This window comes from Cervus elaphus, chromosome 21 (assembly GCF_910594005.1).
Source record: "Cervus elaphus chromosome 21, mCerEla1.1, whole genome shotgun sequence".
Lineage (NCBI taxonomy): Eukaryota > Metazoa > Chordata > Mammalia > Artiodactyla > Cervidae > Cervus > Cervus elaphus.
In genome coordinates, this window is record NC_057835.1 from 75,369,262 (window position 1) to 75,395,491 (window position 26,230).

General features: G+C 37.9%; 1 protein-coding gene across 1 annotated transcript in view; it reads left to right on the forward strand.

The window, feature by feature from the left end:
* The window catches only part of MMP16 (matrix metallopeptidase 16), a 378,595-nt gene that overhangs the window by 269,214 nt on the left and 83,151 nt on the right, over window positions 1-26,230 (forward strand). Inside the window, exons 5-6 of the mRNA XM_043879324.1 lie at window positions 11,529-11,690; window positions 13,602-13,813. Coding sequence (XP_043735259.1) covers window positions 11,529-11,690; window positions 13,602-13,813 — 374 coding nt within the window. The remainder of the gene's footprint in view (window positions 1-11,528; window positions 11,691-13,601; window positions 13,814-26,230) is intronic.

Consider the following 26,230-nt stretch of genomic DNA (forward strand, 5'->3'; position numbering starts at 1 on the left):
AAGAAATCCACTTCCTCAGCACACATTAATTTTTTGTTGTGGGCCTAGAATGTAAGGGGGGCTTAAATCAGTTCTTGGCAGTTACTAGGTAACTTTGGCCAAGTCCCGCCATCTATGAAAGTCTTCATTTCCTGATCTGTAAAATAGTTAAATTTTGTTATTATCACTAACATGGTGAGACATACTACATGTGAATATTAACTGACACTCTTTGGGTTGCTTTTTTAGCACTTTACGAGAACTTTTTGTTTCCTTTAATTCTAGTCTTAAGACATCCTTAATAATACTGTTACACTTTAACAGTACAAAACACTTTAAAGGTTTGAGAATATGTGAAAGAAAATAAGAGTTGTCATTAAACAAAATGGTCAAATTTGCATGGCACACAGGTAAATGCTATTCAAAATTGTAACTTCATCGCCTCACATTAGCTCATGTATGGTAACAACTAATAAATTATTGTAATAATAAGCTTTTTTCATAGTCTTAACTATGACTCAGTTGGGGGAAAACATCCAGAGGAGGAGCCAAGGAGTCATTCAGAAGCTTGAGAGCCTTGGGGAATGAGGGAAATGTTGAGACCCAGAACAGCGGGCAGAAAGAAGGCAGCGGAGGTGCACCAGGCCCTCGAGGACTGGAGGCTTGCGGAGAGTAGAGGTGGAAATAAGAGACGTGTGAAAATCTCCCCCCAAACCAGCTTCTGTCCCGTCCTACCTGGCAGAGCTCGGCAGGGATCTGACTCCGGTCCAGAGGCGGGCGGCCATGGCGGAGGGTGGAGCCCGGCTCTCCCGCGTGGAGAGCTGACCGAGCCCCTGGCGCCGCCTCAGAAGCGTTACTGGCGGAAGGAGTGAGAACGTTGTCATGAGGTTCAATGACAAGCTCAGTGACATACTTCTAGTTCATAGTAAGTGGTCAACACATGGCATTCTATTCTTGTTCTTCTTTCACATGTCTCCAACACTCTTCTGGCTCTTCAGCAGGGACCCCCTGTTTTATGGGCCAGCAAGAAAGAGGCCCTCACAGCTCAGTTGGGAAAGATTCTCCTTGCGGTGCAGGAGACCCGGCTTCGATTGGTGGGTGGGGAAGAGCCCCTGGAGAAGGCCATGGCAACCCACTGCAGTGTTCTTGCCTGGAGAATCCCGTGGACAGAGGAGCCTGGCGGGCTACAGTCCATGGGGTCTCAAGAGTCGGACATTGACTTGGCGAGTAAACCACCACCGCAAAAGAGGCCCTCTCGTCAGTGAGACGCCAGGAGAATAGAAATAAAGGGGCCACCAAAGTATCGGGTCTTATATATTTGAGAAAAACATACGAGGCAGCAAAATAGCTGATATTTTTATCTGTGAAAGTTTGCAGTCACAGACTTTTCTCAAATTTAGTTAGAATTATCACCAAACCTTTCAGTTTATGTAGAGATAATTGGACTGGACAATATTTAAGACACTGTTTTTTTTAATATCAGGATTATTGTACAAATACTCAAATGCTTCAGAGTAGCTTCTTTTTCTACTCAGTGTTTTTTTTTAAGCTTTTCTTTCCTATCTCCTAATCCTAACCACATAGTGAGGAATTAGAGTGCTTAAATGTCCCATATTACTTATCTGTTACTGCATAAAAAATAAATCACCCCAAACCTTAGCAACTTAAAACAACACACTTATTTTCTCACACAGTTCGGTGGAGGCGGGGGCGGGTAAAGTATCCAAGAGCAGTTTAGCTGGGTGATTTTGATTCATGAATGTGCAGTGAAATTATTGGTTGTGGCTACAGCTACCCGAAGAGGCTGGAAAATCTACTTCCAAGCTTACTCATGTAGCTCTTTGGTAGGAGGCCTTGGTTCTCCACATGTATCCCTTCTGCATTGAGAGCTGTTTATAGGACATAGGAACTAATTCTCCAGAGAGAAATAACCAAGAAGGAAGTCCTAGTGAATATTATGACCTAACCTTGGAGATTGGGTACCATCACTTCTACCATATTCTACTCCAGCAAGTACATATAATGAAACACTAGGAGGTGGAAGGCATCTGAGCCACCTTGGAGGTTTGACTCCCACATATTTCTTCAGTTTCTCAACTGGCAAAACTGGTGTGTGGATAGTTTGAGAGGACAGAAGTTTAAGAAGGCCCATCCTATTTATCTATTAGGCACTGAGGTAACTCCCACTATTCAGAGATTTCATGGTGATATCTGAGGTTTGTTTCTAGACATGGATTTGAGTATTTTAAATTACATATTTACATATTTAAAATTATGAATTTGCACAAATCTGTTCCCAGTCACTTAACCCACAAGTAAATATTAGGTGTTTCTATGCATCAGAAGCTGTCAGGTAAATTATGATATATGTTACAATCAAGTTATGTGCAAAAGGCCAAGGATACACAGAGACAGAGAAACTAAATTTACCTGGGGAGGTGGACAAAGCTTCACAGAAGAGGTGTTTCTGAATTTTGTTTTAAGGGGTCAAAAGATTTTGTAAGACTGACAGAGGTAAACAAAAAGATACATGTTAGAAAAACAAATGCAGAGCTTCAGAAAGTTCAGAACACAACATACAGAATGATACTGCATTTATAAAGCTATAATTTATTTAAAAACACGTAGTTGATTAAATATAAGCAGGAGATTGAGAAATTCAAAATTCAAGCTAGTGATTGCCTCTGGAGAGACCAGGACAGTCAAACGTAGGGCAAAAACAGAAATTGATTCAGTGGTGCTAATGTTTCAACACTTTTATAGGATTATGAATGTCATGATTACATATAACAGTTTTTACATATGAAATATTGTATAGTCATTTTTGATATTCAAGATATGATGTTAGCAGAAGGAGTTGCATACGAAAATGAATGGAAGGTTGAAAGAGTTTAGAATGAAATATAAAGATGTAATTATGACAAGGAAATTTTAAATAATGCATAATATTTCATAATACACAGTTCAATGTCCTGAAATTATATTGGAGTATACAAAGTGAAGATTAGGGATTAAATTGAAAGCGACTCACTCAAATCTCAAAATCTTACAAAAGAAGCAAGTACTATTTCTGTATTTAGAGTCAATAAGCTGATTTCTCCTTTGTCGCCTGCATGTTGATAAGATCAAGGCATATTGCAATTGAGAGTCTTGAATCATGTAAATTAATGATAAGTTACAGAAGCAGTTATTATTTTCATCATTAGGCAAGAGGTCTGGTGCGTTTTAATTGTCTAAAATTCATCATGGGCCAAAAACTTTTGTGCCAAGTAGAATTCAAACCACAGACTGGTACTTTACTTAACAACTTACCCTTTTAAAGTATTATGAATCTTCAGCAGGTTTTAATTACATTATTGCCAGTCATCTGAAGGATGGTAATTACTTGGAGCGTTTAGCCAGTATTTCTGATTAAAAGTGATGTGGCAAACTCAATAGGTCATGGGTTCGTGTCCTAAGCCTATTAGTTTTCTTCTAAAGCCTTGCTTTATTTCTTAAACAAGGAATGACTCCACTCTTAGGAAAGATGCTTAGAAGAAATCTGATTAATCTGAAGTGAATAGATATATGAAATACGATTTTTGCTGTTATCACTTTGTCTTACTTTTTGTGTTTTTTTTTTTTCTTCATTTCTCTTACTAGCCAAAAGGAAAAAAAAAAGTAAATAAAACACTGTTTTCCTGTGAGAGATTTGAAGTACTTGTTAATTCAACAAGGTCCAAAAGTTTGATACATGGCTAACAGTGATATTTATCTGACCAAGAGTGAAAGGATGAGTTCCTACATATTTATCTAAGAACAAAGTTCAGGTTACTTTTTTCCTAGGGAAGGGGACATAATACACAGGAGGAAGTTTATGAAGGTTGGATTTATTTCCTTTTGAAGAATAAAGACAAGACATAATCCCTGTAAGATCACATTGGGACTTTCTGACAAAGAAGTTGTATCTGTTTTGATAAAAGAAGGGCGGGAGAGCCTAGAGGTATTTTCCAAACCAGGACTACATCTTGCCGAGCCTGGATGTCACCATGGCTTCTTGGGAACCTTGAGTGCAAACCTGTGTGTCTTCTGCTCTTGGTCCCACTGCTTTGTTTGTTGGTCCATTGCAAGCTTGATGCATTGCTGTTTTGTCATTAAGTCTGTTTTTGATAACCATTTCTCTCACTTTTAGCCCACTGATAGCTCATTCCAGCCAAATTTACATGTGTTTTGTAGGCGTGAGTATGCCCAGAGCCTCAGCATACACCTGTCCCACCATTTGCACCTTATTTGCGGTTGTCGTAGTTGTTGTTCAGTGTCCGACTCTGTGAACCTGTACTGCTTCTCATCCTGTTTGTGACGCCAACTGTCTCGCTGGTAACACTGGGCACGCTGTTCGTTGAACCCAGGGTAGGCAAGGCATGAGCGAAGAGGCTGGAATGAGATGTGAAGAGCCGTAGGAACTGCAGACAGTTTACTCTCTGCTGGCTGGCACAGCCGCCGAAGCAGCAGCCACAACGTAGCCATCACCAAGCCATATGGAGCCATTACACAGCCTCATAGAGCGTAACCGTGTGGCCGCTGCAGTGTAGTCCCAATGCCGCAGCCGCCAGGGCTTTCAGAGTGAAGCTCATACGGGAGTACCGCGCAAAGCAGCCCGTGGCCAAGCGAGTACCTCGTGCGGTGCCCACGCAGTGCTGTAGGCGATCTCAGCTGGTACAGTCATTATTACAAAGTGTGGGCCGAGAGAGCCTCAACACGCCTTCCTGGCTAATTTGTTCTCTCCCCACCGACCCCATGGACTGCAGCACGCCAGGCCTCCCTGTCTCTCACCGTCTCCCACAGTTCACCCAAGTTCACCTGCACTGAATCAGTGATGCTATCCAACCGTCTCATCCTCTGCCACCTCCTTCTCCTTTTGCCTTCAAGCTTTCCCAGCATCATGGTCTTTTCCAATGAGTTGGCTCTTCATATCAGATCAAAGCACTGGGGCTTCAGCTTTAGCATCAGTCCTTCCAATGAGTATTCGGGGTTGGTGTCACTTAGGATTAACTGGTTTGTTCTCCTTGTTGTCCAAGGGACTCTCAAGAATCTTCTCCAACACCACAGTTCCAAAGCATCAATTCTTCGGCACTCAACCTTCTTTTTGGTCCAACTCTCACATCTATACATGACTATTGGAAAGACCATAGCTTTGACTATATGGACCTTTGTTGCCCAAGTGATGTCTTTGCTTTTCAATACACTGTCTAGGTTTGTCATAACCTTCCTTCCAAGAAGCAAGTGTCTTCTAATTTTGTGGTTGCAGCCACCATTCGTATTGATTTTTGAGCCCGAGAAGAGAAAATTTGTCACTACTTCCACTTTTCCACCCCTCTATTTGCCAAGAAGTGATGGTTTCAGATGTCATTATCTTAGTTTTTTTGACATTAAGTTTTAAGCCAGCTTTTTCACTTTCCTCCTTCACCCTCATCGAGAGGCTCTTTAGTTCCTCTTTGCCTTCTACCATTAGAGTGGTATCATGTACATATTTGAGGTTGTTATTATTTCTCCCGGCAATCCAACCTGGCATTTCACATGATGTACTGTGCATATAAGTTAAATAAACAGGGTGACAGTATACAGCCTTGACACACTCCTTTCCCAATTTTGAATTAGTCAGTTGTTCCATGTAAGGTTCTAACTGCTGTATCTTGACCTGCCTACAAGTTTCTCAGGAGATGGGTAGTGTGGTCTGGTATTCCCATCTTTTTCAGAATTTTCCACAGTTTGTTGTGATCCACACAGTCAAAGGCTTCCACATAGTCAGTGAATCAGAAATAGATGTTTTTCTGAAATTCTCTTGCTTTCTCTATGTTCCAAAGAATGTTGGCAATTTGAGCTCTGGTTCCTCTGCCTTTTCTAAACCTAGCTTTGTACATCTGGAATTTCTCAATTCAAGTACTGCTGAAGCCTAACTTGAAGGATTTTGAGAATACCCTTACTAGCATGGGAAGTGAACACAATTGTGCAGTAGTTTGAATATTCTTAAGCCTCTTCTTTGGAATTCGGACAAAAACTGACCTTTTCCAGTCCTGTGACCACTGCTGAGTTTTCCACACTTGCAGACATATCCAGTGTAGCACTTTAGCAATGTTATCTTTTAGTATTTTAAATATCTCACCTCTACTAGCTTTATTCTTAGTAATGCTTCGTAAGACCCTTTTATGTATTTTCTGGGCATGAGTATGCCCAGATGCTGAGCATACACCTATCCTACCACTTTGCATCTAATTTGTGGTTGCAGTATCTCATCAATATTAGATTTGTATCTTAATGAATATATCTCTGATATAAAATCACAAAGGTGCTCATTCCAGAGTTGGTGTTAGACGTCTGACATGTAAAATACCAGTGATTCATTTCCTACCTACTTCCTCTCACTCATGAGTGTCCTCTGAGACACAATCTGAAGCCTTCTCCATATATTACATACAAACACTCCCGTGGTTCCTACATCTCTAATTAAATGACTCCCTTCTTCTTTCTGTTATCTCTGCCTATGACTAGCACATGCTTGCTGGATGATCCACAAAAGCATGTTTCATTGTATTTTGTTTTTTAATTTTTAACTCAAAATGTAATCTTTAAAAGTCCTGTTTTCCAGTAAATCTGACCTCCCGTGCCTTTTGATTTTCCACTATCCAAACATTGTGAACATCCCACTCTCAGTCCTTAGTCCCTCCAATCATTATAACTCCTCCTCTAAAATATTTTACAAAAGCAAACTTGTTCTGCACTCTCCAACAATTTCCTGTAGACCATAGCCTTTTTCATTACTTCAAACACAACTATCTTCTGGCACTTTTTGAGCAACTTAGTGACATTTATTGAGTGTTGGCATATTTTAGTTCCACTGTCTGATGCCATATAAGAATAGTGGTCTCCTCAGTTTTTTCTCATTTAATTTCATTCTCTTTCTATCATGATAGTCTGAAAAAAAATTGTGGGGTTGGGAAGATAGAAAAAGATTGTTAAAGGGGTACAAACTTTCAGTTATAAGATGAATAATTTCTAAGGAAATAATGTATAGCATGGTGACTGTAGTTGATGACACTGAATTTTATCACTGCAATTTGATGCAAGAGTTCTCACCAAAAAGAAAAAAAGGTAATGGATGTGTTTATTAACTCATTGAGGAGAATCCTTCACAATGTAAACATATCAAACCACCACAGTGTACAATTTAAATATTTTGCAATTTTATTTGTCAGCTGACTTCAATAAAGCTTGTGGGGGGAAGAAAAAATCTGAGCTATATTTAGGTGAAAATGACATTCTGTTCTTTACTACTCAAATTCTAATTAGTCCTCCACTTCCTGGAAACACATTCATTCATTCATTTAACAATTAATCATCTGCTAAATGTCAGACAATATCTTTGAATGGAGGATGCCAAGTTATATGATGCACAAGTTCAGTCTTTAAAGAATTCAAAATACATTGGGAAGACCTGCTCAAAGATGATGACAATAAAATGCAGCTGAGTTTTATGATAAGGTGATGCACAGTGGGTTATGGGATCAAAAGGAGAGCACGTGGTAATAGTACCCTTCGGGAAGGACTTCATAGAGAAAGTAACATTTGAGCAGTCACACCAAGTCAGCTTGATATGCATCCAGCACACCAAGAGGGCTTCCCTTGTGGCTCAGCTGGTAAAGAATCCGCCTGCAATGCGGGAGACCTGGGTTTGATCCCTGGGTGGGGAAGATCCCCTAGAGAAGGGAAAGGCTACCCACTCCAGTATTCAGGCCTGGAGAATTCCATGAACTGTACAGTCCGTGGGGTCACAAAGAGTCAGACACGACTGAGTGACTTTCACCTCAACACACCAAGAAAAGGAAGGTGTGTTTCAATTCTAGAAGGAAGGCAGTTCATGCATTTCAGGGCTGAGCAAGCACACACTTACATAGCTAGAAAGATGGTAACAAAAAGAAAAGAAACAGGAGATAATGTTGGAAAGGAGGAGAAGGGAATACGGATAAAAGGCCATGGCTATCTTGCTGAGGCATGTGGAAGTACCTTGTAGGTCGAGGAAAAATAACAAAAACTGAAGCAAAGGTGGGTGCAGGAAGTTGTGCTTTCTCCCATTCTACATTCTCCTGCATACCCCCTGAAATTTCACTCCCTGCTTTGTCCATCTTCTTTAATTCCTTTAAATGTACTCTTAAAGTAATAGTGGTCTCTTTCATTTGATACCTTGGGATCATGAGGTTTATTTTTAGGCCCTCTCCTCCCATTCTCATCTGTTAGACAGGAAGCACGGGCCAGCCCTTAGCCCCGGGACTCTCATCCTCTTGTGATTGGTACATTGCCATTTCTGCCTTCATTTCCTTCCTTCTCTCTGCTGAAGCTGTTCGCTCCAGAGATGTTCCAAGTCCATTGTCATCAAAACCTCTTTAATAATAATCAACTTATTTTGAAGACATTCTCTTTAGATTCTTTTGGTATCTGAGCAGGCTCTCCATTCCTTCAAACTGCTGGCTGTTTTCTCCCGCACATTCCTTCCACTGCAGGATGTGAGCCATGATGCATGCCCTGTATATTTTTTTTCTTTTTAATGCCACTGCAAGATCATACTCCCACTCTCCTCCATCGAAACATCAAGCTGTGACTGTGATTTTGTCAGACGGTTCTGTCCACTGTCTCCCCTTGCTGTAGTCATCTATTAGCACTCACATTTTTCTCCCTAATCCTTGATGAGTTTATCTCCCAATTTGATCTCATTCCCCTCAATATCACTTAATTTTTAATTGGAAGATAATTACAAGGCCGTATTGGTTTCTGCTGTACAGTAGCGCACATCAGTCATGATTATAGTCCAGCCCTCGTGGTCATCACGGAGGGCCAGGCTGGGCGCCCTGCCTTATGCAGCAGCTTCTTGCTGGTTGTCCGTTTTACCCATGACAGAGTGTATATGTCAATGCTACTTTCTCATTCTGTCCTACTCTTTCCTTCCCCTGCTGAATACCACATTTATTCTAATTCTTGGTGATCTCAATGGTCATGTAGATAAATTTTTCCAGTGTTCAGCCCTCTACATTATTGGATCTCTCATCCAATGAGTTTGTATTCCATTCTAACTCAGAGACTCACTCCCATGGGTATACCCTTGACCTTGCTCTTACAACTCTCAATTTCTGATATCTATTATGACTGCCACAGAGTATCTCTCCAGCTCACTCTTGCTAGTCTCATGACACCAAATATCCTTGGGCAACATCATTTAAGAGATGATCTTAATCTTATCACCATATCTTGCTATAATCCTTCATCCCATAATGTAATCATTGCCTTCCTTACATGAGATAAATACTGTGGCAAGTCAAAAATCACTCCCTTATTTATTTGAATCTCCAAGAATTTTCCATGGCCATCTTTAACACTCAAAGAATGAGATCCTGGTAAGGCTATCCACTTCTCACTTCCACCAAAAAAAAAAAAAAGGCAACAAATGATAGGTTTTCCTGGTGTTTTCTCCATCTGGTATGGTATCTTCATTTTTTAAGTTGCTGGCATCAAAAGACATGGTATTCTCTTTGGCTTTTTTCTTTTCTCACACCTTGCATTTTGTCTTTTAAGAAGCTATGTGATTCTTGTTTCAAAATGTACCAAGAATTTTGCTGCTTCTTTATACCTTCATTATTCTCCCTTTGGGCCAGGTCACTAGTATCTTTGCCTGAATTCCTACACTAACATCAGAGATTTAATCATGCTGAGTCCCTCACCCACTGCATTTGATTCTCATAAGTAATTTCCAGAAAGCTCCTGCCAAAATGTAAGTCAGATTATGTCCCTCCTCAGCTCAAAGCCTTTCAATGATCCCCACTACAGTCAGCCTAGAAAGCAAAACTGTTACTGTTCTCTAAGATTCCCTGTATATTCTAGGCTCCACTTCCTCTCTGACTTGTCCTTTTTCTGCCTTATTATATCTGTATCATTTTTCACTATGTAACATCCTGTTTATTTTGCTTTTCTATCGTGTTTCTCTCTCGTCTCCCCCATTAGAATGTAATGCTGGGAGGACAGAAATCCACCTATGTCATACTACATGAACTTGCAAATTGTATTTAATGTCTCCAAGCTTCGGTTTCTGATTTTTTTTATAGTGACTGGAGAGCTGTGGGAATTAAGTGAGAAAACACAGGTTTTCTCACAGGTCAAAAGGCCCAGAGCAGAGTTAGTAAACTTTATAAATTTAATAAAGGCAGTCAACATTTTTATTACAGACAATACATATTATTTTTCTTTTAACTTCTATTTCTTTTTAAACCTCTCTAATTTGTTTCCCCCTGGTATGTAGACAGATATTCCCTGAAACTCAGGAAAGCCCCGGAAGCGTTCGAATGGCTCCTTCCTGTATGCAGTCAGCCTCACGGTTTCATCCCTTCCCTCTGACAGACTACTCCAGAATGGAATAAAAAGAAATACTGCTTATGCACCCAGTTTTTATGTTTAAAAAATAGCCCTCTGAAGGGTAATTACCACAGTGATTACCTTGTAAAAGTAGTTGGAAAGGAATTTTCCTTAAAGTGAGACTCAGGAAGTTCATTGAAATCTTTAGCATTTGTAACAAGTCAACCATGTAAAACTACACTTTATGTTCAGCCATGTTAAACTTATCACTTAGGAACATAACTCTCGGAAGAATAACAGCCCCAATGCGTTGATACTCATGTGGTTCAATTAAACTTATGGAATGAACAGATATCCATGAAGGGCTGGCTCTGTGCTCAGGAGCTGACTTATGATGATCCGAGAGTGGACAGCATGCAGAGGCCATCCGCAGGGGTCTGATCACACAAAGTCAGATAGGTGTCTCTGAGAGTTCTAAGACAAATATATTTTGTTCAGATCATGTATTAATTGATTAGAATTTGTATTTGCAGAGCTAAGACTAGATTCCTAGTTTTTATGACTGCTACCCTATGACTTTTTATTTTACTTTTTATTTATTTTCCTATGTTCCTATATTCTCGGCCGGTAAGAAAGATAAACCATCTTCTAGGAATTATAATAACCTGAATTCTAATCACAGCTCTTTAAATACAAAGATTTACTATTGCTGACAAAATTTGTCACTCCCTATGCCTTAATCTACTTGTTTGTGAAAAAGTAGGTATTGTACCTTGTATTTTTTGATGAATTATTGTTAGGATTATGTCCAATATGAAGACCACAGAAGTGAGATTTAGTATACTGCATGTTTCCTAACTAGGATATTTCAACAGCAGTAGTAGCAATTTCTGATGCTACTGTTCTCTCTTCAACCTTTGTTCTTTATTCCTCTCTAAGTTTCTAAATTTTTGTGACTTCACTATCACCTCTTCACCACCAACCCCCACCCCCCCTTTTTAAAATAACATGTTGAATTTTACCCAAATGTAATTCAATGATAAAATGACACTGACAGGTGAACTAAAGAGTTCCTCTTACTTTTCTTGGGTAAAATTTTGGTAATACCAATTGTCCTTGTCAATTCTGTGTTTGGATATCACTTGCAGCGACGCACTTTCTTCTCCTCTGCACAGGAAATGACTTATTTCTCGTGGCGGTTCATGAGCTGGGACATGCTCTGGGGCTGGAACATTCCAACGACCCCACCGCCATCATGGCCCCTTTTTACCAGTACATGGAGACTGACAACTTCAAGCTGCCCAGTGACGACCTGCAGGGCATCCAGAAGATATATGGTAGGTCCCCGCTGACTCTGTTCGGTTAACTCTGTAGTGAGGTGCAGAATTCCTTCTCTGTCGTCTTTTTTGAGATAGATGCTCTAAGTGTTGTATTAGAGAGATAAACATTGAATAAAGATCTGATCTATTGGCAAAAGTCTTCTATCAGTCAGGTTTGGTTGGCACCAATTGCAGATATCTTAACGTGCAGGTTATGGGAAAGCCTAGGCATTGATAAACTTTTTGTACTGAGTTTAACTGAAACCTGAAATTATAGTAAAGATCAGATAAACTTTAGTATTTAAAATTCAGGTAAAATGTAATATATTAGTATAACCAATAAATAGTGAGTTAGCAGACTTTCCTAGAAGAGACTGGGACTTTGATAAAAGCTGGCAGATTGATTCTCACTGGTATTTGATATTAGATTCTAGACAAACCATTTTTGAAAATGCTGAAAATAATCTTGTGTGATGGATGTAACAGAATAAATTCAAAAGCAAGTAGTTATTGACTAAGACTGAAAAATAACAAATGGCTAAGTTTACTAACACATAATTCAAAATAAATTTCTAGTAGAGTAGAATCATTTTAGTTCAGTCAATGAATGCAAATTAAGACAAAAAGGAGAGAGACTATTACACATATTTAAATCCTAACTCCCTCAACATGACCACTGACTTTTATGAAGACATGTATTTCACCCAAAATTTAACTGTTAAGAACTTGACATTTATAATTTACATGTAGAGAATATGCTTTATCAAATTAATAAAATGAAGCTTTCATTTTACAATACAAAGGTAAATGTGTCCTGTGTGGATATTAATATTCAGTATTCAGAAAGTATAATTTACATTTTCAAATATCATAGTTTAAATTCACTAATTTGTTTTGCATTTATTAGTTTTTCAACTTCACAGTGGTGAGAATTCTCTCAGGGCTAAAATAAGTTTTGTGGGAAAAAGGTTTTGTGCTGCTCTTTTTTGGGGGGCTACTGAGAAAACAGAAATGTCTGGGACTCAGCACTAAATGGCTGATATGTTGGATGAGCCGGCCTCTGCCTATGTGTGTGTCATCAGACGTTCTGCTGAAGTAGCCAACTGAGAGGAGGCTCTTTCTCATGACCTCATGAGTTAGCAGTCTAGACTGAAGGTCTGCAAAGTGGTATTCTTTCCATATCTAAATATTAAGTGTGAACAGCTCTGTATTTCTTTTTTAAAACATAAACCCCTTGAGGAATGATGGTTTACATCTGTACCAAATTACATGTATAAACTTTGGCTTGCTTTAGAAACCTCCTTTTAGAAATACTTCTTCACATTAATATTTTACCTTGTGGTGTTTTAATCAATCGGTGTTCTAGGTTTAGTATTCAAATGAAACACTATTCTAGCAATTTGTGAAAACATTTCATTAGAAAAAAATGATGAAAGTCAAGAAAAGGTTATAAAATACAGTTAGATACATAGGATAGAATAAACTTTGATTTATTAATGTTTAGAAATATTTGCGTGGAATCATCTATCAAAATCTAGGATTAACTTTGGTAGTGTTTACATGCAGGGTTCCAGCATTCATTTTAATTTATTTATTATTAATATACCACCTATTTCCAAAAAAGATTTCAAAGCAGCATATCCAATCAGGACTGTGGTGAAGCTATTTAAAAAAAAAATCATTAAAAATTAACAAAGAAGGCCTAGTTACTTGGACCTAGAATTCAGCATGATAAAGACAGTTTCTGGTGGACTTGGCAATGGTTTGTTGGGTAAAACGGTTTGTTATTTCAGTAAATATACAATCTTAAAGACCTCTTAGCTCACTTAGTCAGAACCCTTCACTGATGAGTGATTGTCCCCTGTAGCATTTTTTCCAGCACTCTTCCAATTTTAACTGAACCAAGTGCTGTCCTCGTATTTTCAAAAGGTCCACCTGACAAGATTCCTCCACCAACAAGACCTCTACCAACGGTGCCCCCACACCGCTCTGTTCCTCCCGCTGACCCAAGGAAAAACGACCGGCCCAAACCTCCGCGGCCTCCCACGGGCAGGCCTTCCTATCCTGGAGCCAAACCCAACATCTGCGACGGGAACTTTAACACTCTAGCTATTCTTCGCCGTGAGATGTTTGTTTTCAAGGTAGGAGGCTGTGACTTTTTTTTTTTTTTCCAACCATAGATCAAGTGTCTACAGTGTCGCTTTAGAAAACAAGTTCTCGTTCATTCTAACACCACCTTCCCAGAGCTTTCACAGTTAGAAGGTTCAAAAGAAGTATCTTGAAAAGAAATGCACAAATGGGCTTAAATGTCTAGCAGAAGATTCTCGTAACATTCTATTTGGGGAATGCATTTATGTCAGCAAAAGCTAAAATGCTTAGAAATGTGAGGCTAAAAAATGCTGCATGTTATGAACAGATAAAAAAGCCATAATTTCAATCATGAATAGGAACTAATCGAGATGATTTGCTTGGGAGCGTAGCCACTTCCAGGCGCGCTGCCGCTACTCTATCTTTGGTTTGCACGTCTTTATGAGATCCTTATAATTTCACTTGACAATTACAACACTGTTTTTTTAATAGGAGTATTGATCATTTCATTTTGTTCAGGGTCTACTAGTAGCCATTTAAGTTAAATCTCCTCTCTGAGACCGTCATTTTGATTTTACATATACATGTTGCTGTTTTGTTTTTTTTTTTTAAGTAGGGCATTTATAGCTACCTAATTTACATTATTTTTTTAAATGTTACAAACTAAAACTAGCTTTACATTTTGCTAAACGTGCATTTCAGTGACATTGAATTCTCCAACAATAACCCTAAAAAGCAATGTGTCAAAGTAAATTACATAATACTAAAAAGTGAATGTAGTATAATACTGAAAAATAATTTTCCCTCAATGTTTGCAAACCATTCTGAAAGACTAATGAAAAATGTAAGCTTTATGTTGGCATCAGTATATTAAAATAGCTACATATTACCAATACCATTCATTTAAAAATAAAATAATGTGCTTTTTTTTTAGTAGATGTGAATCAATAAATAATGAAATTGTGTCCTACTTACACAGAATATTATATCTACCAGAGGCCATACTTTAAAAATATAGATTTCATATAATTTTAATAGGCAAAGTACTTTATTTCCTTTATTTGAAACTAAGATTTGGATTTGCTATAAGATGCTCAAAAGCACCATAATTTCCAGGAAAAAAAAATCAATGCTTTTGTTCAAATACATGAATAGATTTTTGAATTTTACAAATGCCCTACAATGCTTAGTTAGATATCACTTATTTAATTTAAGTAGGATAATAAATTTAGATTCAAGGAATAAAGTAAAAAAGCTTACTCATTACTCATTGTGGCTAAGCCCACAGCAACTAGTTGAAATGAACAGAAAATGCAATAATTTTCTTATTTTACGAGATACTAGATGACAACTGAAAGATTCTGATTTCACTGCTTTGGCTGAATTTCCACATCCAAGTGTTATTCCTTGATATGGTGATGTCACTGATGTGTCACCTTTATCTGAGAATATGATATGAAATAGACTCTGAGTACATTCATTTCATTCTTCTTATCTATCTAATTAGATTGCCAATCTCAGAAGAGATGGGTCTCTCCATGTCTAATGATCATTTTTCCAACCTATGCTCTGTACACTGTGAGAGCTTAGTGAGCGCTCTTGAGTAACCACTGGTTCTTGGCATCAGGAATGAGTTGAAAGTACATAGGCCAGCTCTCAAATAAAATGCAGTGGCCACTATTTTCAATATCAAAGCAAGTATACATATATTTGTATATATATGCATATATAGTAAGGCCTACTTCTCTAAACTCTCATGGTACCTTGGATTCCTTAATCAAAACTCTCTGCTGGACAGAGTTTCTAAACTCTGTCTGAATTCAGTTTCTTTCACTAGCCCCTGCTCTATTTCTAAGAATAAATTTTGTAGAAGATGTCTTGTTTATAATTTTCGTACTCATCTCCTATTTCCTATGATGAATATGTATGCCCAGGGTAATTTACTGCGGACCCAGGGCTTCCCTGACAGCTCCCCTGGTAAAGAATCTGCTTACAATGCAGGAGGCCCCACTTTGATTCCTGGGTCAGGAAGATCCCCTGGAGAAGGGACAGGCCACCAACTCCAGTATTCTTGGGCTTCCCTGGTAGCTCAGCTGGTAAAACAATCTGCCTGCAATGTGGGAGACCTGGGTTTGATCCTGGGTTGGGAAGATCCCCTGGAGGAGGAGGGCATGGCAACCCACTCCAGTATTCTTGCCTGGAGAATCCCCATGGACAGAGGAGCCTGGCGGGCTACAGTCCATAGGGTTGCAAAGAGTCAGACATGACTGAGCAAGCAAACACACAGGGTTTATAACAGAAAGTAACACCCCTGACTGTATGCAGCTCATACTCCAGGAGTGAAGAGAAACATTAACCTAGGTACTTTTAAGATACAAGAGGAAAGACATGGAGACAAAGTACTGAAGTCTAGTTGAGTGTATAAAAAACACTTGACTGAGAAAAGGCTTATGCCAAATTTTGAGAGAGACACTTCCTAGGCACGTTTAAGCAATTGGTTTTTGGCATACGCAAAAGCTGATGTACTACGGCAGAGAAGATAGACAGATATCATAACTCTAGTACCAAGTGATAAATGTTGTAAATCAGAAATAGACCAAAATTTGATCAAGGGGAAGAGAATATGGTCGAGTGATACCTGCTCTTAGTTAATAACTCTGTGTACTGGGTAACCAATAGGTGCCTGGCTATAAGCTAGGCACTTAATGTTGATAACTGTGTGTACTTAGTCGCTCAGTCGTGTCCAACTCTCTGTGACCCCATAGACTGCAGCCCACTAGGCTCCTCTGTCCATGGCGATTCTCCAGGCAAGAATACTGGAGTGGGTTGTCATGCCCTTCTGCAGGGGATCTTCCCAATCCACGGATCAAACCCAGGTCTCCTGCATTGCAGGCAGGTTCTTTACCGACTGAGCCACCAGGGAAGCCCGATAACCTCTAAACCTTATAATAATTCAGCAAGATGGAAAACATTCTCTCTTTTACAAATGAGAAAACTGAAAATCAGAACAGTAAGTAGTCCATAGTTGACTATAGGTTTACTTAATTCCAAAAATCTGTTTTCCACATTAAGTTTTGCTAACTGAAAGAGTTAGGGAAAGTTTGAAAAGAAAGATTTAGACTTTAAGCTATATTTTAAGATAGTGAATATTCAAGAAATATTTATGAAACTTATGTGTGAGACTCTGTTTTAGGCACTGGCAGTGTAGTAGTTAAAACAAGCAAACAAACGCCAATGACAACAACAACAAAGGAAACTCAAGCTAGATCCTGCTTTCTTGGAGCTTACTTTCTGTCTTCAAAGTGGACGGGTAGGTGAGGGTGCTTCACAGAGAGGTCTGCACCTGCCATGGAAGGCTAATAGGAGAGCACCCACCTTGACTGAGCCCCCAGATCCTGTTTTTCTCTGTTAAGAACTGCAGGCCTTTTAGCTTCTCCCTCTGTGCCTACATAGTCTAGACTACCTTCACCTCTAAATTGATGTCATTTTCCAGGTACCTGACCTTCCCATCTGACGTTACTGTCCGTCAGTTCCTCTTGTGCACGCCACTTTTTAATTTCCCTTTGACATACTCACCATTAACTCCCACAGTTTGCTCCTTATTGTCTGTCTCTTCAAGCACATTTTAAGATCACCCACTGTTTGATTTCACTTTTAATAATGTAACGATTTTCTACTTTTCTTCATTACTATTTGTCTATGCAAATTGGAAACCTCTTTGTTTCTTCATCTCTTACCAACACTCATTTCACTTTAGTTTTATTACCTGGGGCCTCTCTACAGCCTTAGCTTATCCAAAATTTTCATCCTCAACTTCTTCCTTATGTCCCAGACCCCCTAATTATTCATCAACCCAAAATCTCTTTCTAGTGATTTTTTATATTTATTCTCTGCATTCAGTTTGCATGCTTTTTTATTTCTATTTTCTTTAATTATTTCTCATTGTAATGTGTTTCTTAACTAGGTTATAAACTTCAGAGTAGGGATTGGTTTGTATGCACTTTGTGGTGCTTGAGCAAATAAATTAGGTAATCTCAGGATAGTATGTATTGAATGAAACTATAGCTTTATCTCGTTTATACAACAGTAATCAATCAATATGACACTACTGAAAGTATTCCATTCTTTTAGTTCATTACTCCTTGCCCAGGATCTCCATGAGTATTCGGTTCAGTTCAGTCACTCAGTCGTGTCCGATTCTTTGCGACCCCATGAATCACAGCACGCCAGGCCTCCTTGTCCATCACCAACTCCCGGGGTTTACTCAGACTCATGTCCATCGAGTCAGTGATGCCATCCAGCCATCTCATCCTCTGTTATCCCCTTCTCCTCCTTTCCCCAATCCCTCCCAGCAACAGGGTCTTTTCCAGTGAGTCAACTCTTCCCATGAGGTGGCCAAAGTATTGGAGTTTCAGCTTCAACATCAGTCCTTCCAGTGAACATCCAGGACTGATCTCCTTCAGGATGGACTGGCTGGATCTCCTTGCAGTCCAAGGGACTCTCAAGAGTCTTCTCCAACACCACAGTTCAAAAGCATCAATTCTTCTGTGCTCAGCTTTCTTCACAGTCCAACTCTCACATCCATACATGACCACTGGAAAAACCATAGCCTTGACTAGACGGACCTTTGTTGGCAAAGTAATGTCTCTGCTTTTTAATATGCTGTCTAGGTTGGTCATAACTTTCCTTCCAAGGAGTAAGTGCCTTTTAATTTAATGGCTGAAATCACCATCTGCAGTGATTTTGGAGCCCAAAAAAATAAAGTCTGACACTGCTTCCACTGTCTCCCCATCTAATTCCCATGAAGTGATGGGACCAGATGCCATGATCTTAGTTTTCTGAATGTTGAGCTTGAAGCCAACTTTTTCACACTCCTCTTTCACTTTCATCAAGAGGCTTTTTAGTTCCTCTTCATTTTCTGCCATAAGGGTGGTATCATCTGCATATCTGAGGTTATTGATATTCCTCCCAGCAATCTTGATTCCAGCTTGTGCTTCCTCCAGCCCAGCGTTTCTCATGATGTACTCTGCATATAAGTTAAATAAGCAGGGTGACAATATACAGCCTTGACATACTCCTTTTCCTATTTGGAACCAGTCAGTTGTTCCATGTCCAGTTCTAACTGTTGCTTCCTGACCTGCATATAGGTTTCTCTACTTCAATTCTATATGTATGATTTTTAAGTAAAAAAGAAGAAAATCTAGATATAAGTAAAAGATAATATCAAGTGATTTTGTTTTCTTAATAGAAGGAGATTTTCTTTATAAATGTAGTATCAGCATAATTCTTCTGTTAGCAGTCTTCTTAAGAGGTTGGATATACATTGAGCTCACAAACATTCATTTATTTATAGTGAATTCACCTGGATATGCTTTCTATATGGAATATAAGTATATTATATATGTATATATGTGTGTGTGTGGGTATTACTATAAACATCATTTTACATATTATTTATTTATTCATGAGAAAGTTAATCTTTCCATGCAGCTTCATAATCTTTGGGGAATGTAAAGCAAGAAAGTGAAAATCAAAACAAAATGCCAAAGAACAGAGAAACAAAATAGCAATAACAAAATAACTTTGTCCTTACTTTATAGAAGGTGATTTTTAAGAGTGTTCTCTGAAGAGTGTAGGCTGCTCTTGTGATTGGGCTGACAACAATTACAAAATCTGATTGTCCAAATGACTACTCTCAAAATTAGTTTGGACAAAATAAAAACATTGCATAGTCTGTTGTGGTTTGAAAAAGAATGGGAAGTGGAATTAGCCTACCTTGTAGAGAATATGTTTCAGTACACAGCATTTTGTTGCATGTGGAACAATGCAGCAGTAACTATATTCTTCCTAAAACTGAGGACACTAAGAAAAACTATATCCAGTAACTCAGTTTCTTATAGCTCAAAAAAATAAAAAAGTAAAGGAGAGAAAGGGTGGTTCATTGGACTGCTGATATGTTCTTTACATCACGGGGAACAGGCAAAGGTCCCTTCTTTAGAATATCGCTAGAAAGGGTAGTGTTAAGAGGCAAAGCTGAAAGCTATCATGGAAAAGCATTTAAGGAAGTACAGTAAAGTGTCTTCCTAATTAATATAGAAAAGCGAAGTTCACAGCTTTGACAAAGAGAGCATTTCATCATTTATCCAAAAAAGGAAAAAAAAACCATAAATCATTAGGTTCCTTTTACTTCATCAAATTTTTGCTTGTTCATTTACCATGAAATGATTTGTTCTTAAATATGACCATCTTCTCTTACAACCACCTACTGAATTCTACTGAAGAATCATACTTCTTGTTATTTCCATAGAAACAGATTTGTTAACACTATTTTGACATTCATTAAAAGTACATTCAGCCAAGTTTAGTAAGTACAGAGTATGATCCAGTTTCATTTGCAAGACAGTTTTGTTTCATAAAAGATGTTATACAAGAAAGAGGAGATGCTTATTGAAAGAGATAAATTATATTTCCACAATATTGATTTGTAACTAAGCTCCTTACAAGTGATCAAAATTGAGCTTTTTGACTCTTCAGTAGCTTCGAATCTCTTGGTGTTTAATATCAATGTGTTTCTCATTTTATGCTAAACATCTCCCCATGGACCAATATTTGCTTCTTTCATTCATTTTATTTTGTTTTTAATTTTTTCTTCCTGTGTTGAGTGTTCCTCATTTCAACCTTATTGTTCTTGAAATCTGGAACTGTGCCTTCCTCACGTCACCTTTATAACTATATCACATTATTCACGCAGAATATTTGGTCAATTTTTCAAGTGTACATTATGCCTTTTCTGTATTAATGACATTGAACTTTTGAGATTTAAAGAAGTTGAAACTATGATTTTTCCCTTAGAAAGCTTAAATCTTATCAGGGAAGGGGTAACATGTAATTATCAATCAGCAATGCTTCCTTTAAATCAGAGCCCACAAAACAGAGAACAAAAATGGCCCTTTACACATGAGAATATTGGCTTAAGCCTGGGAATAGTAAGATAATAGAGATGACTCTGGAGAAGGCAATGGCACCCCACTCCAGTACTCTTGCCTGGAAAATCCCATGGATGGAGGAGCCTGGAAGGCTGCGGCCCGTGGGGTCGCTAATAGTTGGACATGACTGAGTGACTTCACTTTCACTTTTCACTTCCATGCACTGGAGAAGGAAATGGCAACCCACTCCAGTGTTCTTGCCTGGAGAACCCCAGGGACGGGGGAGCCTGGTGGGCTGCCATCTCTGGGGTCGCACAGAGTCAGACACGACTGAAGCGACTTAGCAGCAGCAGCAGCAGAGACGACTGTGGAGTCCAGGAGGTAACTTTGCGACAAGTGGTGTGATCTAGGATAAGAAGAAACTCCAGATGTCAAAGTCGCTGTGGTCAGCTTTGAAAGAGCCAAGATACAGACCTCTTGGCTCAGAGAAGAGAGGGGAAGGAGCACGTGAGGGTTGTGTATTCAAGTCCCCACTTGACCGCTCCGCTCAGATGCCACATTTAACAGACTTAAAACTGAGCTACTGCTCTTCCTTCAAGAACCTACTCCTCTGCTGCGTCTCTTTTTCCATTAAAAATAAGGGCAGTTCCATCTTCCCATTTATTTAGTGAATAGATCCTAAAAGATAGAGCCAAATCCTATTGGCATTACCTTTAAAAATGAGAGAGGGTGCTCAGGGCTGGTGCACTGGGATGGCCCTGAGGGATGGGATGGGGAGGGAGGTGGGAGGGGGCTTCAGGATGGGGGACACATGTGCTCCCATGGCTGATTCATGTCAATGTATGGGAAAAACCACCACAGTATTGTAATCAGCCTCCAATTAAAATTTTAAAAATGCATTAAGAATCCGCCCAGTTTTCTCTCCTTCCACTGCTAAAGCCCCAGTCAAATGCAGCAACACAGCTCACCTTCGTATTGTAATGTCTTCCACACTTGTTCCCCTGGTTCCCCCCATGTCCCTATTGTCAATTGTACATGCAGAATGCTTCTGTAAAATCATGCTTCAGATCACATAACCACACTGTCTAAAAACCCTTCAGTGTCTGTCAAGGTTCAGATCGAACAATCCCACTTCTGGGTGTATATCCAGAAGGGACGGGGAGCATTATCTCACAGAGACATCTGCGCCCCCGCGTTCACTGCAGCAGCGTTCATAAAAATATGGAAACTAGCGAGCTGTCTGTCAACAGATGAGTGGATAAAGATGTGTGTGTGTATATAGAATAGAGTATCATTCAGACTTAAAAGAAGGAAATCCTGCCATTTGTGAGCCCATGGATAAATCTAGAGATCATTATGCCAAGTGAAATAAGGACAAAGCAGACAGATATTGCATTATCTCACTTGTATGTAGAATCTAAAATAGTTAAGCTTACAGTAACAGAGAGAAGAGTGGTGGTCACCAGGGGCTGGGGTTGTGGAGAAACGGGGATGTTTATCAAGGGAAAACTCGTTCATAAGATGCATTTCAATTGTAAGATGTGTAACTGATGTATTCAATTATAAGATGGATTACCATGGTAACTACAGTTAATAATGCATCATTGACTTGAAATTGGCTAGGAAAGTAGATCTCGAGTGTTCTTACCACACACACACAAACTGATAACTATATTGAGGTGATAGATATGTTTATTAGTTAGATTTTAGATAATCATTTCACAATGTATACTTATATCAAATCATTAAGTCATGCACCTTCAATACATATAATTTTTCTTTGTCAATATACCTCAGTGGAGTTGGTGGAGTAAAACAAATGTCCTTCAGTTGCTCACAAGGCTCCATGATCATTCCACTTCCCTCTTCCTCTCTGATCTCACCTCCGTTTTATACTCAGATCACTTCTACTTACTCAATGCCAGCCACTCTTGCCTCCCTGCTGTTTCTTGAACTTGCCAGGCCTTCTTGTCTTTGCAGGTCTTTCCCTATCAAATAACAAATATTCACATCATCTTCTAGGTTTCTGCTGCAATTTGTAAAAGTCAGAATACAATCTCCAATCTATAGTCCTGTCCAAACAGTCTGCTGTTATGTAGGTCCACATGGAGTCAGATATATGAAAGGGAATGATATTTGTAGAAAGACAGAAAGGTTTATTGTGAGTTATATAAATTCTGTGCCATTTTTTGAGCACAACAAATAGATTTATCTTTTAAAGTTGGATGAATTCTCTCCCAGCTCTCAACAGTGTCCCTCATTCCCACTGCCCAGTGATGTGTTACTGTTTATGTCACTGTAGAAGAATACTTAAACTCTTATCTCTAGACATTAGAGACAGACTTGGACCCAGATGTTTCTTGTCACAGGCTCCAAGCAAGGACCCTGTCTACTCCTCTGTTTGTTGTTGAATTGCATAGTACTCTGAACATCGTAGACAATAAATAATTGTTAAATAACTTACCTTCCACAATGGCTAATAAATTCCACCATACGTTTGTAGTAAGCTCAGGAAATGGTAGCTATTATGTAAAGAGACAGACTCAGCATTTTTAATTACTTATTGTACTTATTAACTCAAATTCTCATGATATTTGAAATTATTTTAAAAAGTAACTTTTAGTTGAATCAAGGTAAAAAAAATGGTTCTAATTATTAAGATATAAGGGAAAGGTACAAGAGTTCATTATCGTTGTTGTTTATATTACTCTGTAAAATGACTTAAAATATTCTGTTAGTAGAGAATCCAGAAAATGTTTTACAAACAAAAAATACTTAGAGAAATTTTACAGAATAGAATAATCTAAAATTACTCTGAGTCAGAGTTTAATTCTGTACTGCCAGGAAGTATTACTTGATATTATAGTACTTTGTAATTGGGGCTAGATTCACATAAAAACAAAGGGAGCAATTGCCGAGATAGTATAGGCAGAGAATAATCCCGGAGAAGCTGGCGGAGTTCTCTTTTCTTTGTGAAGGGCAGGGCTCCCTGAAATGGGTTCGCCCCAAGAGAGGGGCCCGTGCCTTGGAAAGCATCGCAGTTCCGGCAGAGAATTAATTAAAATTTCCTTGTAGCACAAAATCACAGTCTTTCAAAAGTTTTAGGTAGACATTTTAGGAAGTAATTAAATTATGTGTTATACTTCATTTTAATGTCAGTATTAATTGATTTTTAAAATATCTGTATTTATTACTTAATATTATTATTTAATTTTAAAATGATTTAAATTTAAAATTTACTCCTTGAAATACTTAAATTTTTATAGACATTTTCTACTTAAACTGTTGGGGCACATATATAAGAATTCAGGAGAATAGATTTACAGCCACTTGAATTTTCAATTTCCTCCTTAGGCACTTTTATTTGGGGGTAACCATAAACATTGTGGATACTTGTTTAGATTCAGTAAAACTATGTTTATTAATAATATAAAATAGAACATTTAATATATACTTACAGTGCATATTTTGGAGACTAAAATATATTTTATCATGCACATTTTATTATATTATAAATTTGCAGTATAAATAGGGCAATTCTGTAATAGTCATGCAAAAACATTTTCTGAAAATATATTGTGAGTTAATCTGAAAAATCATTTCACTCCATAACAACATGAATCTTCCTATTCTGCACTTATTAGTAATCTAAATAATTTCAATATCAAAGATAAATATTTTCTTGTTCCATGTTTGTCATAATCTGTATCGTTATGTTTATATTTTTATGTGGAAAGTGCTCATATTCATCATAAAGTTCATATCACTTTAACCTTAACGTAAATTTAGTTCAAGATTTATATTGCACATAAAGGTAGGGTGTATTAATTTTAGAAGTTATGAAAATAGTGATTCTTCCAATTGTTTTCCTTCATACTTGCCATTTATGACTAAAATACCACTTTTGACCTCATATTTTGTAAAGCAAAAATGAAGATTTAATCCTTCCATTCCCTTTTTAAACTTTCAGCTAGCAATGTTGTGATTATTAGTTTACTTTGTAGATTATGTGAACTAATTTAAACACTGAGCCAGCATTTCAAAATTTCTTAAAACTCTTGTTTATTTTATCTTTTGCAAGGCAATCTTAATGTGTATAAATAGTGAAAGCAAAGTAGAAGTCAAAACTCGCATTATTTGTAAATTATTTGACAATCTATTGAAAAATTCCATGAAAGTCAAGAGGAAAAAATTACAGCTATTAACAATATTTAAAAAAATGTTCTGAACCACAAAGCAGGGGGGGAGCTGAAATGTAGCCTTTCTAATAAGCATTTAGAATATAATAAAAAAATAATTTTCTTCACATAAAAAATAGCGTAACTCATAGGATTAAAATTAATTAGCAGTACCTAGCCCATAGGTAGCATCCAATACATACTTATTAAATGAATAACGTTTTTACCTTTAAGTCTGTCTTCTGTGCACTTAATCTTCATGAGGGAGGTTCTTTCTTGGGTGTTTTGTTCATTCTTCTATGTATACTTCTTATGATACTTTAAAGTTTCAATGCATCATATGGTGTTTGTTTACATAATTATGAGTAAGACTGAAAAAAAAAGATTTCAGGTTTAAACTGCAGCATTAGTATTTCTTAAAATAAATAGGAAAATGTGCATAGATTCCAAATTAGTAATCCCATACATGGCAATTCATCCAGAAACAATGAAGTAAGTCTAAAATGAACAATGACATTTATTACAACTTTCTTGCCAATAGGAAAAAAAGTTTGCAAGCAGCCCAAATTATTCAGTAATATGCTAATTGTGTAGCAATTAATAGTACATCAACTCAATGGAACGGAATGCAATGACTTAAGGATCAATTAAGGTGAATATATGAAATAATGAGAATATTATAATGTAAATACAAATAAAATAGTAAAACAGAAGATTTTATGCATCATGAATTGTAACATTTGAAGTATGTGTGTTTATAAGGCATAGAAATTATAGAAAAACTTTGTTAGGCAAATCTTAGAATGATGGAATTATGAGCAGAAATGATGGAATTCTGAGTAGAATTGTTGTTATCATGTTGCTTATACATTTAAGCGACTTAGCTGCAGCAGCAGCAAACATTTAAGAGTTCAAAGTGTAGTTGCACAGGAAAAACTAAATAGTTTTGAAGGCTGTGGTATGCTAAATAATGGTGAAGTCATACAATTTTAAGAAATATAGGGAGGCAAAACCTTTTGAAATATGCCTTTGAGAGGTGTGGGTAGGATGGTAGAGTGTGAAGACTCTGAGCTCACCTTTTTCCATGAGCACACCAAAACTACAACTATTTACAGACCAAATATCAGTGAGAACAACCTGAAGAAAAGATTTTCAGCAGCTATCGAAAAAGCAAGAGAGTTCCAGAAAAACATCTATTTCTGCTTTATTGACTATGCCAAAGCCTTTGACTGTGTGGATCACAATAAACTGTGGAAAATTCTGAAAGAGATGGGAATACCAGACCACCTGACCTGCCTCTTGAGAAACCTATATGCAGGTCAGGAAGCAACAGTTAGAACTGGACATGGAACAACAGACTGGTTCC